General features: G+C 45.8%; 2 protein-coding genes across 4 annotated transcripts; one reads left to right on the top strand and one right to left on the bottom strand.

The window, feature by feature from the left end:
- The first annotated feature begins 83 nt into the window (after positions 1 to 83).
- Positions 84 to 18,172, top strand: bcan (brevican). Of its 2 annotated transcripts, none has more exons than XM_030369627.1 (15): positions 84 to 504; positions 6,154 to 6,224; positions 6,989 to 7,381; positions 7,818 to 7,992; positions 8,524 to 8,651; positions 8,847 to 9,140; positions 10,237 to 11,529; positions 11,867 to 12,616; positions 13,592 to 13,696; positions 14,172 to 14,363; positions 15,927 to 16,009; positions 16,634 to 16,778; positions 17,365 to 17,544; positions 17,722 to 17,764; positions 17,906 to 18,164. In XM_030369627.1, the coding sequence occupies exons 1-15, from the start codon at positions 473 to 475 to the stop codon at positions 17,958 to 17,960; spliced, it is 3,939 nt and encodes a 1,312-aa protein (XP_030225487.1). In that variant the 5' UTR covers positions 84 to 472; the 3' UTR covers positions 17,961 to 18,164. The 2 variants fall into 2 exon arrangements, with proteins under 2 accessions (XP_030225487.1, XP_030225488.1); XM_030369628.1 differs by having other exon boundaries at positions 85 to 504; positions 14,172 to 14,330; positions 17,906 to 18,172.
- Positions 18,173 to 18,632: 460 nt separating this feature from the next.
- On the bottom strand, positions 18,633 to 22,817 carry hapln2 (hyaluronan and proteoglycan link protein 2). 2 transcript variants are annotated; one of them, XM_030371592.1, is made up of 6 exons: positions 22,528 to 22,817; positions 22,112 to 22,210; positions 21,412 to 21,768; positions 21,048 to 21,164; positions 20,718 to 20,903; positions 18,633 to 19,786 (listed from the first exon to the last, which is right to left on the bottom strand). In XM_030371592.1, the coding sequence occupies exons 2-6, from the start codon at positions 22,200 to 22,202 to the stop codon at positions 19,497 to 19,499; spliced, it is 1,041 nt and encodes a 346-aa protein (XP_030227452.1). In that variant the 5' UTR covers positions 22,203 to 22,210; positions 22,528 to 22,817; the 3' UTR covers positions 18,633 to 19,496. The 2 variants fall into 2 exon arrangements, with proteins under 2 accessions (XP_030227452.1, XP_030227451.1); XM_030371591.1 differs by having other exon boundaries at positions 22,112 to 22,215; positions 22,528 to 22,816.
- Between the last annotated feature and the right edge of the window lie 719 nt (positions 22,818 to 23,536).

Genomic DNA, 23,536 nt, shown 5'->3' with positions numbered 1-23,536 from the left:
CCCACCCATGTCCCTTCCAAAAGAGAGGCGTTCCCTTCGCCACACTAAAGCCGCAGTAGGCTGTGTCGTCATGCAAGCTTTCTTTAAACAGCATCCCAACACCTTCAGTTATCAGCTGAGAGCTCAGAGCCAGACTGTTGCTCACCCCGGCATCGCCTCCCATCCGGCTAAGACTATCCATATTAGAACCAGGCACAAAGAAATTCTGCTTGAAACCGGACAAGTTTTTAATGGCGAGGCTCAGTCATTTGTCACATTCTCTATGCACATGTGCCGTGATTAGGGTGTGAATTCGTTAAATCCGAAATTTGCCACCTGTCCTCTACCGGCGAGGCAACGTTGATAAAAGAAAGAAAGCAATAGAGACACATTTAGGCTACCTCCTGAAAGATTGACCAGTTGCGCAGTTTTTGTAGGCGGTAGACTCAGAACAGTTGCACCTGCTGAGACCTCCGAAGGACTCTCTGAACTTATGCAGACGAACACCCGAATGATGGAGATGAGGTAAGCACCGGATTGGAGTTAAACATTACATAACATACAGACACAATGGAACCATGCTTTAACATGTCAATTACTGTTTGTATAGGAAAGTGGATACTCTCGAATAATCCTAGAGGTTACTCAATTCCTGCAATTTAAACCTTAGCGAAATTGAATTCTGTTTTATACTATCGGCTATAACACCATGCATCAACTTTAATGTTTTACATGCAATTATGTGTATGATATGTTATGTATTATGTAATCTATAAATCAAAGGCTGGTGTGTTTTTAATAATTGTCAATTAGCCTACTCAAATAATGCTTTTTTTTTACTTGAAAAAGTCATCAGGAAAAGGTAATTGGAAAAAAATTGGCATGAGTTCATTAAAACCTTTCCATTGTGTTCCATCAATGAGAAGATGAGGTCTGACTGGCAAAATACTGCATATTCTGTAATTAGATTGGTGTTATAACCACACTTTGATTTCGTATCGGGTTATCCAGTGCATCGGTAGGCCTACATCTATACAATCTATCAGCTTTGCACATATCACCGTCCTGTAACCATCTCAGTATTCCTTTGAGACAAGTGGTTAAACTAAGTACATACATAAGGCACAGAGGTCCCATTGCCTCTCTAAAGGCTTTTAATAATTCAATCTCAACTGTCAAATATGCCTTAAGTGCCAGAATGAGTTGGGTGTCAACTCGAAACCCTAAGGGAAATAAATTGTGTTTTTGTTTTTGTTTTTGGTTGTAATGCCTGAGATTATCCTATTTTAAGATCCAACAATAGGCCTATATGGATACTTTTATCTGATGGCATGTTGCTAAAATCTCCATGCAATGTAGAGCTAGGGTAAGAGTAGGAGTTTATATTTGTCTTATGCTGTGTATGCCACTTTACCCAGGTGGCAGGATCTGCCATTCTGGAAGAATATAATTATGCATAAGAGGAGTTGCATGCTAATTAGAAGAAGCGGACTGTTCTTGAAAATAACAAGCATATGCAGTATATTTAAAAGGAGCAGCGCCTTAATGAACAATACTCCACTGAATAAAAGATTTCCAGCCAAAATAATTATACGTTGACTATGACTTGCAATGGTGAGGATTAGCACTTTTATTACACAGTTTCTGTTCTGTTCTATAATATAATTGATATGATTACAGATGTATTTAGTGCAATCATTTGCATTCAGAGAAAAAAAGTAATCCCCTGGGAGATTTCCTGTCACCAGTCTCAGGCCTCACCTATCCTAAGGATTTGTATGCAGCTGACCCAACACAGGCAGATTCTCTTTTAAAAATAGCATTTTTTTTAACTGATTCTTGACTTTTGAATTAATAACTTAAATGAGCTTCTCTTCATCAAGGACGTTCTTTGAATGGGTTTGGTGTGATGTGATACGATAGATGTTTTGGTGTTAGATGTTTTTAGCGTGTTGTGTGTTTTCTCATATAGTAACAGCAAGTTCACCTGTCCAGATGCTGTTATAAATCTGTGGCTGGATCCAAATCTCCAAGCTTCCGTCAGAAGCCCTGAAAGCACACTCTATTGTTCATAGAAACTTAGCACCTAAGGTGCAAGAATATGAACACACACCTCACACACATACAACCACGCACACACACACACACACACACACACACACACACACACACACACACACACACACACACACACACACACACATACACACACACGCACACACGCACACACAAACACACCAAGAGCTGAGACGAGTTGGCCCCCCATCTGTAGAGCAGTGTCTAAGGCTAACAATGCTAACAGTTAGAGTCCTGTAGCTAATGGAAGGCTGCTGTCTTTTCATTCAGAGCTGTTCCTTAACTCGAGTGTTTGTGCTTAGACATCCCAGAGCTGATATGACCTGGTTGGTACTGGATCAGGCTTTCTGACCGCTTCTCGCAACTCAGTCTCACTGAAGTCTTCAGTCTGAACCCATTGCACTTGGCAGAAACTTTTCACCTTCTGTCTTTCCCCCACTTATTCGCTCTTTCTTTCTCTCGCTCTGCCTGTCTCTGTATTGCTATGACCCTCAGTCTTTGTCTCTCTCTGTCTCTCTGTCTGTCTCTCTCTCTCTCTCTCTCTCTCTCTCTCTCTCTCTCTCTCTCTCTCTCTCTCTCTCTCTCTCTCCCCCTGTCTTTCTGAAATGCATACACACGCATTTCCTCACTTTCATTCACTGTTTTATTCCACTTTGTGTCTCTCTTTCTCTGGCTTTTCCGATGTCTCTCTCTCCCTATTTCCCTATTATGATTATTTCCATCCGCCTGCCTTGCAGTCTTCTTCTCTCTATCTCTCTGTCTCTCTTTCCCTCTCTCTCTCTCTCTCTCTCTCTCTCTCTCTCTCTCTCTCTCTCTCTCTCTCTCTCTCTCTCTCTCTCTCTCTATCTCTCTCTCTCTCTCTCTCTCTCTCTCTCTCATCACCTCATTCTTCGAAAGCCTTACTTCACCCTTGATCGACTTTCGCCTGCCACCATTCAGCCTGGCCCTTACTGGGGATCGCTGGTTGCCGTGGGAGATGGGCAGAGCGAGTCATTCGAGGTAGCACTGCGTGGGATTGGTTGAGGAGCCGTTGAGAAAAGAGGCAGAGGTGGTGCTTGCAAGGGAGAGGTGTCTGTGTGAGGGACCAATATGGGGTACCCAGGGTCCTGTTTGTCTGTATCTGTGTGTAAATTGGGCAGGACAGTCAGGATATCGAGCAGGATATAACTCTCTTCATATTGAGGTCATATTGAACGAAGAGGATGAAGCTTTGAGCTGGACCCACTCTTCCTCCTCTCCTGACATCAGGTGCAGGCCACCGCTTTTTCGAATGAAAGCTGGCGTCCCCCTTCACCTGACCCAACCTCACCTCACCTCATCTCACCTCCACTCAACTATGCTTACTACATCATTGACGAGGAAATACTCCCACATTGGCTTCATATTGTGACATAACTTCTTAAACCCCACAGCCCAAATTGCTTTCCAAATCGTTTAGCCTATATACCCTCTTCAGCCAACTGCCGACAAGCCTAAGCTGACCCTTCCTGGCTGGCGCATTCATTGGCTAACATGGGCTCTTGGCTCTAGGGGACTCTTTCTTCAAGGTGAGGGTCGTTGTGTATTCCTGCAGCTTCCTCCGTCTTTCTAAACACCCTCTGATGTTGCCTCAGATGCCCTCTCTCTCTTCCTCCTAAGGGAAACCCACCCCTCTCTCTCCCTCCCTCCCTCCCTCTCTCCCTCTCTCTCCCTCTCTCTCCCTCTCTCTCTGTCCTTGGCATATGGAAATGAGGCCATGGGCAAAGACCGAACACACACCAAACTGTGGGAGAGAGGGAGACGGTGGGAGAAAGACGAAGTGGAAGGGTTTGTGAGAGTGTGTGTGTACGTATGAGCACCCTCCTTGTTATACTTTTAAGTTAAAGTTTACTTGAAAGGTCATTTGTATCCTTAGCCTTACCTCATGCTTCCAACATTTTTTTCGGGGCAGGGAAAAAAACATTCAACCAATTAATAAAAAATCTTTATTTATTCCCCTTTATTTAATCCCATTTTGAATACATTTAGAAATTAAACAAAGCTGCATTCTTACACCATTTCTGTGTTATCTCACACATTTAACCCTGAGAGGAAGTGTGACGTAACAAACAGGGAAAGTGTGTACCAATTGACTGTAATGGGCTCATTCTCGACTTTTCAAGGGACAATATGCCTGATTTTGTTTAGAAGGACATCAGGTAGTACTTACTGCAGAGGAACAAGAATTTAGAAAGCAGTCACGAGGCACGTGGGCAGAGTGAGTCATTCAGGGTAGCTCAATATTGTTGGGGCTCTGGGTGCATCCCAGAGCCCACTGTGCTTCACTGGATAGAGAGAGTAGTGGCCATCATGGGTAGGATCCCAGCCCAAAGGTCATGGGTTCACAATGTCTACCTGCAGACATCCTTGAACAAGATGCCCTCAAACCCACTTGCTGATTTATGACACGTAGCCAAAATATATATCACTAAGTCGCTATGGATAATAATGTCTGATTAAATGATAATTGAGCGTCTGCTTGATGATAAAATGACTAAACATGGAAGATAGTTCTAGTCATAGACCAACCGCGAGGAGGTCCTGGTGCTTCTGAAAGAAACTCAATTGATCTTGGTTAGGATTAACCCAGGCCTTGTTCAATCTACATTATGCACATAGACGCAGGAGAGAAAATATGGGTTATATGCCTCTGGCCTAGCTTGCGGCTGTGGTTTTGAAGATGCTTCTTGTTGAGATGAAGGGTGCAGTGTGAAGAAGTTGGGTGTAATGTTGGTCTTCCAACCGACTCCCCAGGGAGGCTGGGTGTTTGTGTGTGGGGGGGGGGGGGGTAATCAGGATTCTGGGCACACTAGCCAGTTCCTAAAGCTTGACTCATTCCATCTGAATGAAGCAGTCACTCCTTCACTGATTTTCTTCTGTTGCTTTGGCCCTCTCTCCCTCTCTCTCTCTGTCTCTCTGTCTCTCTCTCCATCTCTCCTGCTTTCTCTTTCTCTCGCCTTCTCTCTTGTACAGCCTTACTTGCACGTACACACTCACACTTATATTAAATAAAGTACGACCTCAGGCTCTAAGGGGCAGTGCTTTTTCTACTAAATCGTACATGTCTCTGGTTGATAGCCTAGAGATACAATGTAATAACTGCTGTCAGAATTTATGTTCTTTTTTTGGTTGATTCATTTGTTGAAGTAACCCCTGATTGTCGAAAGCAAAAAAAGTAATGGAAACTACAACAAATCCATTGCTTTTCCTAAAGTCTTCTCCATAAACAGAGATCCCTTGGACACAGATGCCTTAAACACAGTGGGATCAAATCAGGCTTTCTGTTCAAACAGTCCTTGTCCTGAGCAACCCGTCGATATCTCCTCACCGACACGGGCTAGAGTGATGACAGCTGGCTACATGCCAGGTGTAGTGTAGGAATCAGATACCCAAGTATCTGTGCTCTGAGTGTGATGTGTGGTTCAGAGCCCAGATCAATACATGTGTTTGTGTCGCTATGTGCATCTCTTAGCAGACAGGCCAGGCTTGCTTCGTTGTCATTTTCCACATCCACAAGTTGCTTAAAAGGCCTCATTACCCTAATTTTGTTATTTCGGTGGCCTAGGAGTGTGGCACTGATTAACTCAGGGCTGGCACCAGACCACAACATGCTGCAAAGCAGTGTGGAGAATTCGTAATTCACTAAATTAGTTCAGCGGTATGTTATTTATATGGCAGATTAAGTAAGGGTGGCACTCACATGGCCACTCTGTTTCATGTCGGGGCATATGCCACGCCAGCCACCGTGGACACACCCCTGTGCTCTCTCTCTCCCTCTCCCTCTCTCCCTCTCGCTCTCGCTCTCTCACTCTCTCTCTCCCCCCATAGTTCCCTCCTGCCCCCCTTCCTTCCTCTCTCTCTCTCCCTCCCTCCTTACCTCCCTTCCTCTCTTCTAACCCAGCTGTTTGTTTTGGTTCACTCCCTCCCACCTTCCCTTCCTACGTCCGTTCCTTTCTTTCTCCCTCCCCCCTCCCTCCCTCCCTTCCCTCCCTCTCTCCCCTCTCCCCCCCTCCCTCCCTCCCTCCCCTCTCCCTCCCTCCCTCCTCTCTAACCCAGCTGTATCTCTTTGTTCCCCCTCAGGCTGGGTGTGATTCTGGGGGCCATCTGGCTCCTCGCCCTTCCAGCCACCTCCACTCCCATCCAGGAGTCAGGTAGACACACACACAAAAACACACACACACACACACACACACACACACACACACACACACACACACACACACACACACACACACACACACATATTGGCACACTCACACACACACACACACACACACACACACACACACACACACTCACACACACACACACACACACACCCACACACACACACACACACACACACACACACACACACACACACATCGACCCACACACACACACACACATCGACACACATCGACACACACACACACACATCGACACACTCACACACACAGACACACGTCAAAACATTGTAAATTTAATAAGGTGACCTCTGAACTTTCTCGGGCTTCATTTCCATTGCGCCACTGTTTTTGCTGACTTTGGGTTTGTTGTGGAAGCGGTGAGTTTCTGCGCTGAGCATCAAGGTCAGCTGACGCCCCCTGCGGTGCAGCTCAGCCCAGTGGGATCTTGTTGAGTCAGAAACACTCCAATCACCTGGCGCAGGCTTAGCATAAGCTTCTCTAGGATTTTTTAATGTACCAAAATGAGGACTTAACCCACCAGACCCCCGACCCTAAAAACACTTACGTTCTTGGAAGCTGAGGTTAAAAAGATGTGTCGGCCGGCTGTTATCCCTGGGGGGTCGTCACACTCAATGAGGGAGCCCCTACAGAAGTCAGATTATTATTGAGTTATTATGAACTATAAAAGACATGCAATCCTTTTGTTTTCTATTGATTGTTCACCTGTCACCCTCCCTCGCTCCCAGACGACTCCAAGCTGCTGCAGGTGACCATCCCCACCCCCCCGCAGGTGTCTGCCACCCTGGGGGGGTCCCTCACCCTGCCCTGCCTGGTCTCCCTCTCCCAGCCCCCCCACACGCCCTCCACCTCCGGCCGGCGCGCCGTGCTTTCGGTGCCGCGCGTCAAGTGGAGCGTGCTCTCTGAGGGCCGCGACACCGAGATCCTGGTCGCCCGTGGCGACCGCGTCAAGGTGAGCGAGGTGTACCGGGGCCGGGCGTCGCTGCTCAGCTACGCGGTGTCCCCCGCCGACCTCAGCCTGCAGCTGGACGCCATGGGCTACAACGACACGGGCTTCTACCGCTGCGAGGTGCAGCAGGGCCTGGAGGACGCCCACGATGCCGTGCAGGTCAAAGTCAAAGGTGAGGGGGTCAAAGGTTAGCAGAAGGGCAGTGTAGTGTGGCAGACTCCCAGCACGTAGGTTGCAGGTTTGAGCCGCAATCTCTCCAGCCTTACCTGTTGGCATCCTTGAGCCAGAAAAGCTAACTACCTAGCCACTACCTGCTCCTTAATGACATGTGACTCTGAAGGCAATGTTAGTCAAGAGTGTCTGACTCCAGCAGTAAAGTAAGGACAATCTAGTTCAAGTTCCTATCTATTCTTAGCCATACCGACTCACAGAAATGTATTTTCTATGTATGTCATTAATGAGAAGTTATGGGTTCGGTCGACTTGCTCAAGGGTGAGGTCGACGGCAGACAATAGGTTTGGAATTTGGACTTGGAGTCAAACTCCTTCAACGCTCATCTATTCTGCCCTTTTATACATGGCTGAAAACTGCTGCTTCTGGGTCATCAGGTGTGGTGTTCCACTACCGCGACGCGTCCAGCCGCTACGCCTTCACCTTCGACCAGGCCCTGGACGCCTGTGAGGAGATTGGGGCTCGGGTGGCCACGCCGGAGCAGTTGCTGGCGGCGTACCGCAGCGGCTACGAGCAGTGTGACGCGGGCTGGCTCTCGGACCAGTCTGTCAGGTAAGAACCTCGAGGGGATCTCGACACAGGTTAGAGAACTGCAGGGGACAGTCTATCGATATCTTTTTTGTTATATTCAGGCTTTGGGGCCTGAAAAAGTCCTTTGTTTAAATTATCAACTTTATATGCGACTACGTGACCGCAATATGGTCCTAACGTCGTTTAGGAATGTCGTTGCTAAGTTACAGAGCTCAGAGTTCCATGGTTGCAGTGGCTGGCTGACCGTTGGGCATTAAGGCCATCTTAATGGCAGCCGAGCAGCATTTCCTCGTCCGTTTCAACGCCGTCTAAAAGTAGCTTTTCCGGTTTCTGTGGAAGAACGAGTTCCCGTGCTGAAGAGAGGTTCAATTGAGCGAGACAAAATGTTCTGTTTGACATTAGATCCACATCAAGGCATGTTCTTTCCCGTACCAGCATTTCTGGAAGAAGCTGGCATTTACCAGCTTCTTCAAGGGTAGTTGTGAGGGGTATCGGTAGCTGATATCCTTTGGTATCTGATGGTCCTAGTCTCTCTCACCATGCTCTCCATAGATACCCCATTCAGATGCCCAGGGAGGGCTGCTTTGGGGACATGGACGGGCAGCCAGGAGTCAGGAACTATGGGCTGCTGGAGCCAGATGAGCTGTACGATGTGTACTGCTACGTTGAAAATATTGAAGGTACGATCTCAGTAACAGCTACCCTCTTCAAGGATCAAGAAGTTTGCAAAGTACTACATTTACAGTCACATTACTCAATCTTACCCTGCACTCAATAAACATAATGTTGTGGGTAAAAGCGGTCGTCTTTTACTGATAGTATTAATGAAGCTAATCTCTAAAAGCTGGCACCCCATGACATCAATCCCTTTGTAGGGGAGGTGTTCCACGGCTCCGCCCCCCAGCGGTTCACCCTATGGGAGGCCAAGGCCTTCTGCCAGGACCAGTGGACGGAGTTGGCCACCACGGCCCAGCTGTACGCGGCCTGGAACGACGGCCTCCACCACTGCAGCCCCGGCTGGCTGGCCGACGGGAGCGTGCGCTACCCCATCGTGGTCCCTAGGGAGCGCTGTGGCGGCGGGGAACCCGGCGTCCGCACCGTCTATCGCTTTAGCAACCAAACAGGGTTCCCTGAGCCGCACACGCAGCAAGACGTCTACTGCTTCAGAAGTAAGGAGTGTTGCGTGATGACCTGCAGTGTTGGGGTAGTTACTCAAAAAAAGTAATTAGCTACTTAATACTAGTTACTTCTGTAAATTGTAATGAGATTACTTTACTAGTTACTGCATTTGAAAAGTAATTTCACTACTTATTATTTAACTTTCCAGTTTCTTAATTTACTGTAGATAGATGGACAAACATCATAGCCCTATCATCACTTCAATGTGTTTATTGTATAAATCTATACAAAATAGCATATCAAACCATATGTAAGAACAAAATCCCTGTCTGCACAAAGAAATGCCTCACTGTAAAATCCACAAACAACAGGATAAAGTAGGCTATTGTGGGGTCAATCAGTAGCAACACACAAGTTTCACAACACAGGCTTTGGGAAACATGAGATCAACAATTAAGTGGTCAAGGAAAAATATAAAAAGGTCACTTTATCCCATACAATTAAAACAGAAATGCAGGGCGATTCAATAGTCAACAGGGAAAGCATGTCTTCTACAATGAACCCTGCAACTAGCCTGTCTTTCTGTGTCACCTGCTTCTGCGCTCCAACACTAGAACACCCCTTCGCACAAGCAGCTATGTCACTCAAATCGATCGCTATGGCAACGTGCCGAGGCAATCAGGCTCTGCAGAAACACAGGCAGCACACATGCACGTACCACAACAGATCAGAACTTTACACACAGGCAAACACGGCTTGGGTAACGCAGGATAGCGCGTTACTATAGTCTAGTAAAGTAGTGTAGTTACCGATATTTTAAATGGAATGCGTTACTTTACTTCGTTACCCAAAAAAGTAATATGGTCACTGTAACGATATTACTAGTTGGGGTATTACTTGCTTGTACCCTATAATGCTATATAAATATAATGAATTATTATTATTATTATTGTATCGTATCGTACTCCTGCTAAGCTACAATCAGAGAGCAAAATTGTAGAGGGCCGGTCCTGTCTAGCTGTCAACTGATAGAGCATGGTCTTAACACTGCAAAGGTTAGGGTACTCACTCTGTATTTAAAACACCTTGGATTAAAGTGTCCACCAGGCAGAATGCAGCCTTCTCATGACCTTCTTATCCTTCCAGGCAATAACGGCCCCCACACCGACTCCCCCCATACATTCCAGGCCACTGAGCCACATGAGGTTGAAGACCATGACCTTGACGACCCTCTTGAGGAGGTCATCGCCAGCAAGGGGACCTTCCAAGAGCAGAACCCAGCAGGAAGGCCTTCTGGACCAGAGTCCCAGAGTCCGTCGCCGGGTGAGGAGTACCTCACAGTGTCCAGGGACCCGACCGAAGAGCACCATCCATCTGCCACCGTCCCGTCACAGATTGAACCCCCTGCGGTGGCCTCCAGCTACCCCGCGTCCTACCACCCATCCCCTGAAGAACACCCCCTAACCACCCCCCCTCTTCCATCAACTCATCAATACCTGGGGGGAGATGGAACCCCAACCTATGGACCATCCCTAGAGACTGATGGGGATGTGACCACTACACACACTGATGGGGATGTGACCACTACACACACTGATGAGGATATGACCACTCTACACACTGATGAGGATGTGACCACACATGAGGCTGATGAGGATATGACCACTTTACACACTGATGAGGATATGACCACTCCACACACTGATGGGGATGTGACCACACATAATGCTGATGGGGATGTGACCACTCTACACACCGATGAGGGTGTGACTACACATGAGGCTGACGGGGATGTGACCACTCTACACACTGATGAGGATGTGACCACGCATGATGCTGATGGGGATGTGACTACACATGAGGCTGACGGGGATGTGACCACTGTACATACTGACGGGGATGTGACCGCTGTAGAGGCTGAAGGGGATGTGACCCCTGTAACTGAAGAATCCCCATCGCTTCCTGTCTCCCTCGAGGAGTCGGACAGCACTTCACCTGGAGACACGTCCGAACCCACGGCAACTCCCGACCACTTTGAAAACACCCCGGAGACCGCAACCGTGGCGACGGCGCTCGCCATCGGCGCACCGGATGCAACCGAGACGCACAACACCGAGACGCAAGGACACGGGGCCGACGAAGAGTCAGGGGAAGAGGAGGAGGACCACCACACCCTCGCCGACATACATCAGGAGCATGTGTCTGAGGCCCACACCCCCAGCCCGCTGCCCCCCCTGCTCTCTGGGCCAACCACAGCTGAGCACCCTCTGACAGAAGAGGGGGGGTCTGAAGAGGAGCCTCTGAGCTCGCGCCCCGACGAGAGCGCCGTTCCGCTGGGCTCCTCCCACGACCAGACGCCGGAGGAGAGCAGTGGATCCGCGGCCCAGGACAGCACTCCGCAGCCAGGGCCGGAGAACCACTTCACTACCCTCCACTACAGTAAGAAGTGGTCATTTGGGTAGACTCCATAATGTTACAGGAAATGTAACGGAAAATGAACACGTGGTTGTTATTGTATCATTGTAACCCTTTTTTAATCTATTGATTGATATAAAATACATTTACTGTTATGTATTTAACTGGTTATCTAACATTTATATTTCTTAGCTAATTGCTGAGCTTAGTAAAAGTACAATGAATGCAAAATGTGTTTTAAATGTGTTAATTTGTTTACTATTTACAGTTATTTCCACTCCTGTTCAAACTCAATCTCAGAAGTGTATGAGATATGTTATGTGTTATATTATTTGTTAATGACTGCTTTCTCTGCAATCAGTTTCCGCCATGGGTCTGACATCCGGGCTCTCTGGGTCTCTGTCGCCCTCTGCTGGTGGCGTGGAGGATAGCAGCCAGCACGAGTCGGGCTTCACCCAGACACCTGAAGGCGGTGTGGTGTTGGGACGGGTCCAAGACATGGAGCAGGAGGTGTTGAGCGAGAGGGTGGAGGTACTCCTCGGGGGGGAACAGGATCCTCTGAAGGAAGCTGTGGAACACAGCTCCGGCGGCGAGGGCTCGGCCGAGGTGTCCGGCGGGGCCCTTGGGGAGAGCTCCGGCATGGAGCCCGAGGAGGGGTCCCTGATGGAGGAACAAACGCCCGTCGCAGTCACCGACGGAGGAGGCGGAGCCTCCGAGACAACTGACTCCGAGGAGTCCTTTACGGAGTCCTCGGTCACCCTCCTCCCCGATGACCTCACCCTGACCTCTGAGGCCGCGTTCACAGGCCGCAGCCCCACCCCAACCGCACCTCAGGAGACCCGCTCCGACGTGGAGTACAGCGCGGAGCCGCCGGTTACGGTGGAAACTGGCCTCGCCGATGACATCACCGATGAGGATCACGAGGAGGATGCTACCATGATGATGGACTCCACCTCTCTGGAGCAGCGTCACAGCGAGACCCCCAGCCCCCGCCCTATCGATGCGTACTACGCAGGGTGGACAGCGGAGGACGTAAAGGAGGAGGTGGAGCAGGAAGAGAGTTACACACACTCAGCCTCACCCACAACCAGACGTGATGATGGCGACATAGGTAGGAACACCCTCACAGTGCAAGCGCCGGAATACACCCTTCCACCCTTGCTTGGGTTAGTAAGTGCAGTGGCTTGGGTGTTCCGCACCCAGCTGAAAGGTATGCTCCTTAGTTAGATCTTAAATGTCTACAATCTATCTAGGCCTACCTGTAGGCTCCACCTGCTCTTTAATGACCAGCCTCAGTATTAACTGGAATTCACTTTGGATGTTACATCTACTGAGTGACAGGATAGTTAAAGTAGTATTTGCTTATTGTTTCTATTTTAGGAGGGAGAGCTGAGTTGCAAGAAAAAGAGAATTTGTTTTAATATTGATTTTTGAACCCCCCCAACCCCCGGGGGGGGGAGGGGGGGATGGTTGTTATTATAGCAGCTTAAGCTGAGTCAGCAAAAACTGAAGGATTACCTTCATTAAATTTGAATTACATCTTGATTATTAGACCTAGATGACTTCCAGCAGGGAGCTACTTACTGTGGTATAATTTTATAATACTAAGAATAATAATGATAACAAAAAAATAATATCTTGTCATTTTGGTTAAGACCTAAAGAATATACCTCTTTGATGATTGTATTTGGTAAAACATTATTTGGCAACGATATTATTTCCATCTGATATTTAAATTGTGTTTAAAGTATAAAAGGAGATTTCAAGAGGAATGGAAATGGCTTGATTTGCTTAGCTAAAGTGCCAACTTTATAATTCAAGAAGTTGTGAGAAGCATGCAGCAGATGCATATTACTTCTAGTAAGTTATGGTTATATTCTTTGGCAGTTGAAACGGAACATGCCTGATTCAATATTGCCCTCTAGTGTGGAGATATTGAAACTGCAATGATATTACCTTAAAACACAAGTGATTCATCACATAAAGGAAATCCAGTAATTTCTGTCTAAGCTTATTATTATTTTTTATTTTTTATTGATAACGGGGTTATAACAGTTCTTCATCTCTGTGACCTAACCCTGAACAGATCATTGTGTGGAGGATTCGTGCCTGAACGGAGGCACCTGTGTGGACAGAGAGCCCAGGGTGTGTGTGTGTCTGCCCAGCTATGGAGGAAACCTGTGCCAAACAGGTTTGTTGCCTGCTTATGTAATATGGATCATCACACTGCATACCTATGTTAACATATCATATAATCTGCATTAGTGCTGTACTGTATTTTACCTTCTCACCTATGTTTTGTGTCAAGGAACAAAACAAAGTATTTGCAGTATTTTTTAAGTATTAAAGTATTTTCTAAACGATATTGATTTAAAAAAAAAAAAACGTTGCTGAATTTTCCTGTTGTTAGAGACAGATGTGGGTGACTTTCTTATGAAAAATGCCTTAGCACATCCCTATACCTGTATACATATCTATTTTCTCGCCATCTCCCCCTCTCACTGCCTCTCTCCTCTGCTCACCCCCCCGGCCACCCTCTCTCTCTCCCCTATCTTCCCTCACTCCCTCTCCCCCTGTCTGTCCCTCTCCTTCTCCCCCCCTCTATCTCCTCCGTCTCCCCTCCCTCCCCCGGCCTCCCTCCCACGGCCTCCCTCCCCCGGGTGAAGACCTGAATGCGTGTGATATGGGCTGGGAGAAGTTCCAGGGCGTGTGCTACCGCCACTTCTCCAAGCGGCAGGGCTGGGAGGTGGCCGAGCAGCACTGTCGCATGCTGGGGGCCAACCTGGTGTCCATCATGAGCCCCGAGGAGCAGGACTACGTCAACGGTATCCGGCCCTTACCCCCACCCTACCGTGGGGGTAAGGGAGGGACCCCACTCCCCCCCCTGTACATCTGTTTTAAATGCTGTGGTTGATGAATGTTCCCTAACCGTACCTATTATAGCTGCTCGTTCATGACCCATAGAGTCATTTGGGATAAATTGGCCTGCTCAATGACTAATTGGTATTATATGCATGAATATCGTGTGCACTCATCCGTGCTGGGGGGTAAAGCGTGCGAGAGAGCTACCGTGTGACTACCAGTGTTTCGATCCCACACTCGTGTGAGGGCTGCCCCAGGGAGGAAAATTAACCTTTTAATTAGGCTATATCCTTAGATGAATAAAACAAATAATGATGGATCAAGCAGTTGAAAATGACGCTCTGTGCTTACGGCAATGCTCACAAAGCCACACACAATTAGATATTTTTATATATATTGTATCATTTGAGAAACATTAGTTTGAGGTAAGACAGGTCACCAATGAAGCCTTATATTACCGATATGAAAGAAGGAATAATAACGAATAAGGCAGTTGAGACCTCATTCTTCACACATGGCGATGTGTGTCCGACACAACAACACACTCAGTTATTGAATTTAGTTTTAAATGAGTTCCTATCGTTCAATTTGATTGATTCGCTTCAGTGACGATATTAATATATTCATTTATTTATAACCAACACAATTATCCATGATGAACGACGTTCAGTTATCTATTTGAGAGATATTTTGAAGCACTAATGTTAAAGTAGCAATGTGTATTCCTTGTTTTGTTTTTTAGGCTTTTATAAGATATGGTTGTTTTAAATCCCAAGTGGGCAGTGATTAGAGACAAAGTCGTCTCCATTAGAAGGACATTCAGGTTCCTCAAAGGAATGTTTACAAAACTTGATCAGGAAAATATCTGCTTTGTAGTTGTGGGGGCCGGATAAGTCTCAAGAAACATATTCTGGGACTGGCGTTTGAACTCTCATTGAATGCTTCAGGCTGTCCCAGGTTGATGCCTGTATGTTTGGGTCTGCAGAGGAGTCCTGATGATAGCTATCTCACATTCCTGAAGTGGCTCCTGTCTGCGTTCTGCAGGCAGTCGACATGCTCCCGTACTCTCCATTCAGACGTCAACATATAGTATCTGTAACACGATCAGACAGTTGGCTAGTAATTCAGACCATTCAACCCCTTCCTGTTTTTTTTTTTGTTCTTCCACTTGTTAACTGTTTTATTGTTACTGTCGGATGTGTTCTGCACATTATGATTATTATCAGAAAGGTATCGCATTACTGCATCATCTCACACCAACGCATAAAGGCACACACAATAAAGCTTTAGATTTTGCCAACTAAATACTCTCTTCTTAAAAATGGTTCAGATGATTGTCGTAGACCGCATCTGAACATTTGACTCATGATGTAAGATGGATTTTTCACATTTGTACCATCCATGAATTTGTTACATTGCCGTAGTAATATTTAGGTAAGAGCAGAAGCTTTTCTTCAAAGTGACCTGCAGTGATTTAAGTTACACGGGTCTTACTCGCCCATTGAATGCTCGTTGCTCTCCGTCTGTCTGGTTAACTTACTCTCTCCTCCCTTCTCCAGATAAGTATAAAGAGTACCAGTGGATCGGTCTGAACGACAGAACCATTGAGGGAGACTTCCGCTGGTCGGATGGAAACCCTCTTGTGAGTATCGAGTGAACAGAGAGCCTGATTCACTGTTTTTATCCCCATCCTGTATCCATGTTTTCATATACAAATAGTTGACGAGTATGAATTTGTGCTCTAAACTTAATCTATGTTTTCAATCACAAAGAGGCATACCAGGCTAACAGATAATTTTTACTTCCTTACGATAATTTGTTTTCCCCCATTTGCCACCTACAGTAAGCAGGTTAACACAAATGCTCAAATTTAAATTTAAATCAAATACAAGACATAAAAATGAGTATAATTCAAATATTCGGTTTGTTTAGTAGTTCTCATCTGAATGCGCCAAGTCTTATCCCTGTCAGTGTAATCTACCAAGACTATGCAGGTACGCTAGAATCTGATACTTCAGACAAGTAGCACAAACACAATATGTGGTCAAAACAGTCTGCACTATCCCAGATGGTTGGTTCCCTGGTATTGAAGACAATCATGAAGAACTTCTCTATTTCCCTTGTAGGATTAGACCAGAATATAATTTGTGTACATTGTGTGTACATATATGATTGTATCCCTTAATTTTTCAGCTATTAGGACAACATCAACTGCTATATGTATCTATCATTTCACTGAAAGATGAACCCTGCTGTGTTCCCGTAGCTGTATGAGAACTGGTACCGGGGCCAGCCCGACAGCTACTTCCTGTCTGGGGAGGACTGCGGTGTGATCGTGTGGCATGAGGGCGGCCAATGGAGTGACGCGCCATGCAACTACCACCTCTCCTACACCTGCAAGAAGGGCCCCTGTAAGTAGGACTACACACCTCTACCAGCTCTCCTACGCCTGCAAGAAGGGCCCCTCTAAGTGGGCCTACATACAGTTACCACCTCTCCTCCACATGCGAGAATGGCCCCTGTAAGTAGAACTACACTTAGACCACCTCTCCTAGACCTGCAAGAAGGGCCCCTGTAAGTAGAACTAGTCACATCTACCACCTCGCCTAGACCTGCAAGGAGGGCCCCTTTAATTAGAACTACACACATTTGTTATGGTGTCGTTGCTATGGCGATTCGAGCCACAGGGATAACCGTATTAACTATTCCTCAGCGAAAATAAATTGGTTAACATTTGATATTTTGACTACTTTACTCTTCACAATTCATTTTTATTTAATCAACTCTAGCCTTGTTATTAATTGAGCATAGGAGAGAAGGTGTGGGAGAAGTTCAGAATAAATGACTCCAGTCGGACTGAAATCCTATGCTGTCCAAAGTAGAGGATGAGATGACATGGCCGTGTGCCGAAACAAGTAAAAACACACAGGTTCTCCGATGAAAAGCTGATGAATAACCAGAATGCGGCCCTGTTTCTCCGTCCCCTCCTCCTGCCAGCCTCCTGCGGCGCCCCCCCGGAGGTGCTCAACGCCAAGGTGTTTGGGAAGGAGCGGTCGCGCTACGAGACCCACGCCATGGTCCGCTACTACTGCACAGAGGGCTTCCTGCAGAGGTTTGACCCCGTCATCAAGTGCCTGATCAGCGGGCAGTGGGAGGGGCCTCAGATTACCTGCACAGGTGAGGAACCCCTGCCACTACTGATATACTACAGATAATACCACTCTACTAACCCATGCTCTGACAACCCTGCTTGTTAATGACATGCATCCAAATACACTGTACGTCACTATTGGCGGGGAGAAAATTTCCTATGTATTTTTTGGCTGATTCCTCACATTTTGTTGTGTTTTACAGAACACTCCGAACAACTTGTGCCAAATCAAAAACCCCTAGAAGGGTGAGTGTTGTGAAACATTTTCAGATCTGAATACATTTTAAAATGTGTAGGGGGACTACTTGGTTCAATGTTATACTGTAGTATTCATATACATTTTAACAGAAGGTAGACTTAATGTTGATCTCTGCTGTTCCTACGTAGCTACAGTGCTCTGAGTGGTGCACCAGCAGATTTAAGCGACCACCATTCAGAGTGAGGGGGTCCTGGAGGTCCTTGAAGGTCCGTGAAGGTTCTATAGGTCCTGGACTCCATGGGGAAACCAGACCTTCCAGACCTGCAATAACTACTACACCCACCTACACCTCCCTTGGTTTCTTCTTCATTTCAACACATCTTTTGTTTTCCTGTCGCACAAACTGTCCTATCTTGTTTTAATGATTTATATATATATATATATATATATAGATATATATATATATATATATATATATATATATATATATATATATATATATATATATATATATATATATATATATAGATATATATAGATATATATAGATATATATAGATATATAGAGGAAATATTCCGGAAATATATATATTTCATACTACAGCCAAGACACTGGGTGTAAAAAAGTGAAGAGGATGAAAAAGAAACGTGTTTCATTGGCCCTGAGTAGATGAATGATTCCTCTATCTCCCAAGGTTTAAGATATGATTTTAGAGACCTTTCAGTCTTGTTGCAAACAGGGATTTCTTTCTGATTACTTTACTCTTGGGGGGGAAATGGCACAATGGAAATGTTATGTTATCACTGTTAACACACATTTGAATGAAATAATGACCCATAACAGCACAATGTAACACGTGATTAAAGACGCAGATAGACCTGGTAGTAACAAGTTAACGCATCAGAATAATTCCATACATGTCAAGATCTTTATTATACAATTTCGAAACTGCAGAATTTATTTTGAATAGTGATGTTAGTATAGAGGCTCATTACATGGAGTGAAATGAATGGATGTCATTACAAGATAAACACATTTGAAAATAAATGAGGGGTTTTTTTTCAATGGAAAATACATCAAGCATGCTGAAAATTTAAAATATGCTTGGTACAATGTTGCAATGCATAAATAATGAATTGCGGCTATGTTTCACATTTATTTATGGGTATATTTTAGCGTGATTCTAGTTCATGAATAAAACTACAAACCTATGTTAGCTGAAAAGTACTAGTGATGCTATAGCCAGAAAACATCAATCATCATCAATAATCATGTATTTGGGCTTTTTATGGGTTCCGAAACAGATTCTCCATGTTATACATAGGCCTAATGGCCCCTTTTATTGAAAGTACCTCGCTCATCCCAAACTTGTGTTAGTTCTTGTCAACACCACACAAAAGATGTAAAGTCAGTCACACTGAAGAAGTTGCTCTGCATTTGCCGTCTTCTATTAAAGGTGAAATATTATATCGTTAGGTGTGAGTGTGATTAGCCGTTACTTACAAGCCATTTTGAAAATCTGCCTCTTCTGACATCACAAATGGACGTGTCCACCTATGTGTGCCGGTTAGATGAGCAACGTTTGCTACACTCCACTGGGTAGGCTGGTATACGGATCTATCCGGCACACATCTAGGTGGACACGCACTAACGCACACTTGTGAAGAGGCCAATTTTCAAAACGCTTTGCAACGGCTGATCACACTCACACCTGGTGAAATAATATGTCACCTTTAACTTTAAAGAGGCGTGTAGTACGACAGGGAGGGGGAGTCATCTCAGGCTGCTGATAACCGATAGCAATACGCTCCGTAAAGACGCTGCGTTTTGGCGGGAAACCCAAAGGAGCGGATGCCCGGTTCAGGAACTCCTCCACAGCGCTCACGGGGGAAGGCGATGGGGAAGCGAACGCTGCCGTCACGCAGCCAACCGCCCTGGCAGCGGTCGAAGCTCAGGAACCGCCAGGCAGAGTAGAGATGGCCGACCAGGGCTAGCTCCGCCCCCACTTTCTTACAGACTTGGTTCGCTTGATCGTAGGAGAACGGTCCTGTTTCGTAGAACACGGTACCTGTTGGTGGTAGGGGGGACGGGGACGACTGTTTACACTTTTAACTCTTTTTTAACTAAACTGTTGAAAATATAAGTTCACCTTTATAACTATTGAATCTCCCCTTTCAAAAAATGACCAATCCACTTTTTGTTTGATTTCCTTACCCCTTAAACCCCTTAAATATATGATTGTTCTTTTTTTTTAATGGAGTTGTTGTGGAGTTATTCTGCCAACTCCCGCCTACAGTGGAGGTTTGTGGCTGTGAACCGTGTTTGTGGTTGTCAGGGACGTTCTGTTCGGGCTGAGGTCAAGGGTTTCTGATGGACCGCATTCTCAGACAATTCCTACGAACAGCAGTTTGCTTTGTATTCGTCCTAAACTGACCGCAACCCAATCCCACTGCGGTCTATGAACCAAATGTCTCCATCTGTTGCTATGGAAACGAGGAACGGAGATTGGTGCCAAGTGGATTGGCACCCCGTTTTCACTATTCATGTCAAACAAGTGTCAATCAAGGATTTAACACAGAGTAGTCACTTGATTGTTTGACTTCATGATTCTGGGTTTGATACCCAATGTCCACGGTCTATCTGCAGGCATGCTTGAGGAAGATGCCAAAACCCTACGTAGAAAATACATGTTAAAATGAATTACCGGTACCTAGGATTAAAGTGCCTGTTAAATAGTGCATAAGTCAATTATAAACTATCTTACACTTCTGAGCTCATTCATATTCACTTCCTGTACACTGCCACCTGCAGATCTTTTGCAGTGACATCACACTTTTGGTGATCAATTTGGGTTTCATAAGTACTGGCTGTACATCACTTAGTGGGTAAATATAAATACTTTTTTCCTGATAAAATACATTTAGCAAACGACTTCCAACTGTTGACGAACATGGACGTATGGCTGTAACAGAGGTTATAGGGGTTCTTCCTGAGCTCACCCGGGGTGGACGAGGTGAAGCAGAAGGCGTCGAAGCGGTCGCGCTGCTTGTCCTTGGGCCCGTAGCTGCGTAACCCGGGCAGCAGGTCGTCCCCGCCACACTCGGCCCGGGGGATCAGGATGGGGTAGTGGACCGTCCCGTCCCCCAGCCAGCCGGCGTTGCACCAGTCCAGACCCTCCGTCCAGGCTCCACAAGCAGAGGACAAAGACATGAGTAACCAGACCACGGGGGAGCGTTGGGATTACAGGAAGGGTCAGAGGAAGGTTACTGTAAACCCATTCCCCGGGAGAAACCAGCCCAACCAACCTCCCATTCTTAAATCATAACTACCTCTGTAGAGTTGGTTGAAGGTAGCCAGCACCCCATCTTGTTGTGCGCAGGCCTGCTGGGCCTCCACAAAGTTGTATTTGTAGCGGCCATTTTGGCTCTGATATGGAAACACCACCCCTGGCAAGATTCAGAAAACGTTGTCGTTTAGGGTTAGATTATGTCAAAGGTTATGTCAAATATCTTGTCATTCTTTAATGTTTTTGGAAAAATGTTTTGTTACCAAATTTAGAACATCATTCAATTTAGAAAATATTAATTGATTATGAAAGGCTTCGTATTCATCTCTTCCCTTTCAAATATCTAGTATTTCCAAAGGACTAAAGCACAGTCCCCAAATACCACAACCATGTGCTTATCGTGTTACCTTCGATCCTCAGAGTTACAATCACGTTCTCGTCCTCAATCCCGTTGATGAGCTCGCAGCGGTACCGTCCGCCATCTTGTAATTCAAGATGGTGGATGTGCAGCGAGGCGTCCATGGTGTGAGCGTTCCGGAGAGAGACTCGAGGACCCAGAAGGCCATAGAGTTTGAAGGCGTATCCGTTGGATATCAGCACTATGTTCTCTGGTCCTGGGTTCTCTGGCTGAAGTTTGGTCCACTTGACCTTGAAGTGGTTGGGTTTGGTCTGCAGGATGCAGGGTAGCGAGGCATTCTCCCCTCGACGGGCGATGACTTCGGCGTAAACAGGCGGCTCGATGAGATACTTCAGCTTCTTCTGGTCTGGAGCCAGGGAGCACAAATACATATGGTGGGCCCTCTTTATACTGTGAGTGTCAATGGTGAATCCAAGCATCCTCACCCTCATCATCATCATCACTTTTTCAGCTGAAACGTTTAGTAGTACACTTGCTAAGGTTTGACAAGCTAAGTCTCTCAAACGACATCAGCCATGATATGTTCAAATGTGTAATTGTTCAGAATATGTAATTATTAATTAATTTGATTATGATAATAATGAATCGTCACGTTTATAATTATGCACATTTGTCGTGCTCAAATTTAAAATAGAACATAAGGTATAACTCCAGTAATGAATATTTGTTGTTGGTTGTAGTAACTCTACCTGTCCTGGTGGGGGGTTCTGCTACAGGGGAACAGGTACAGCAGCTCAGGGTCAGCAGGACACCAGCAACAACGTTCATCACAAAGTTCATCTCCCGTACTGTCCTTACAGGTCACAAGCATAACATATTGATCAAACATGTCTCTAGAAAAGTACAAGGAGCCTGGCTTTGTGCCATTTACAGCAGGACAAGCTCAGAAAACTCCTGTTTGTATGGAATTACTTTTAATTTCAATAGAATATATTTAATCAATCAATATTAGACTCAATATTTACTTAACACTGTATTATTTTAATAATGTCGGCAATCACAATCTTCAATTGCTCTAAAACAAACCCCGGCAACTAGCCCTTTGAGTTGCATTTAGTCCTTACGTTCACATCCATCAGCGGAAAAAAAGCCTTGTTGTTATTACCTGTTTGGTTGAGAATGTGCAGTTTTCTTTAAACGGAGGGTTGGCCACTCAGGATGGATCCACATGACAATGGTGCCCACTTAATTATCTAGCAATATAAATTCTTAATATTAATTTGTACTTTTACAATTAAAGCTGTTTGTTTATTATTGGCTCTGTTCCACGTCTGCATCTTCATACAAATCCCCTGAATCTTTCATTTTCACCCATCTTCTGTCTTCTGTGTTGGACATGCTCAATGCAATCTTCTCTCTCTCTCTCTCTCTTTCTCTCTCTCTCTCTCTCTCTCTCTCTCTCTCTCTCTCTCTCTCTCTCTCTCTCTCTCCCTCCCTCTGCCTCTCACCCTTGGTCTCTCTCACTCTCTCACTCTCTAAATGGGCTGTTCTGTTGGCCGTTCTGTTCCTGATGTTAATGGCCATCAGACAGACTGGCTTTATTTTGGCATCTCGTGTCCCCTTGCATTTTAAAATGGAGAAAAGGACAAAAAGACCTTTAATAAGTAGAGTAGAGTACATTAGATAAATTAACGTTACACAATATCTGCAAAAAAGGAAGAAATAATGGAAGGAGAATTTTTAAGTAAATGTAACCGGGCTGAAATATGCATTATATCAAACTGTTATGCCGTTAAATGTTAACAGTTGATAAACAGTTGACCTGTACGGTGTCTTAGTGAATTGAACTAGTCTAGCATATCGAGCAAAACTAGCATACCAAGCTGAACTTGCATATCAAGCTCAACTACCGAATTGCGCAAAACTAGTGTATCAAGCTCCAATAGCCTTTTGAGGTAAGCTAGCATATCGAGTTCAGATAGCGCATCAAGCTAAACAAATATTGTACACTGATGCGCCATCGCTGGTCTCCGGGGACAACAAGGGGCAGTGTGTGCGATGACCTTTGCCACTGGGCTGTTTCCAGAGAAGACTGTGGAGCGCATTCAGCCATCTGTGTTCCTGACCCCCACGACATGGGGACCAGGGGGACAGGAAGTCGTGTGACGGCGCCT

This window comes from Gadus morhua, chromosome 11 (assembly GCF_902167405.1).
Source record: "Gadus morhua chromosome 11, gadMor3.0, whole genome shotgun sequence".
Lineage (NCBI taxonomy): Eukaryota > Metazoa > Chordata > Actinopteri > Gadiformes > Gadidae > Gadus > Gadus morhua.
The sequence above is the reverse complement of the archived record's forward strand: the minus strand, read 5'-3'. Positions and strand labels throughout refer to the sequence as shown.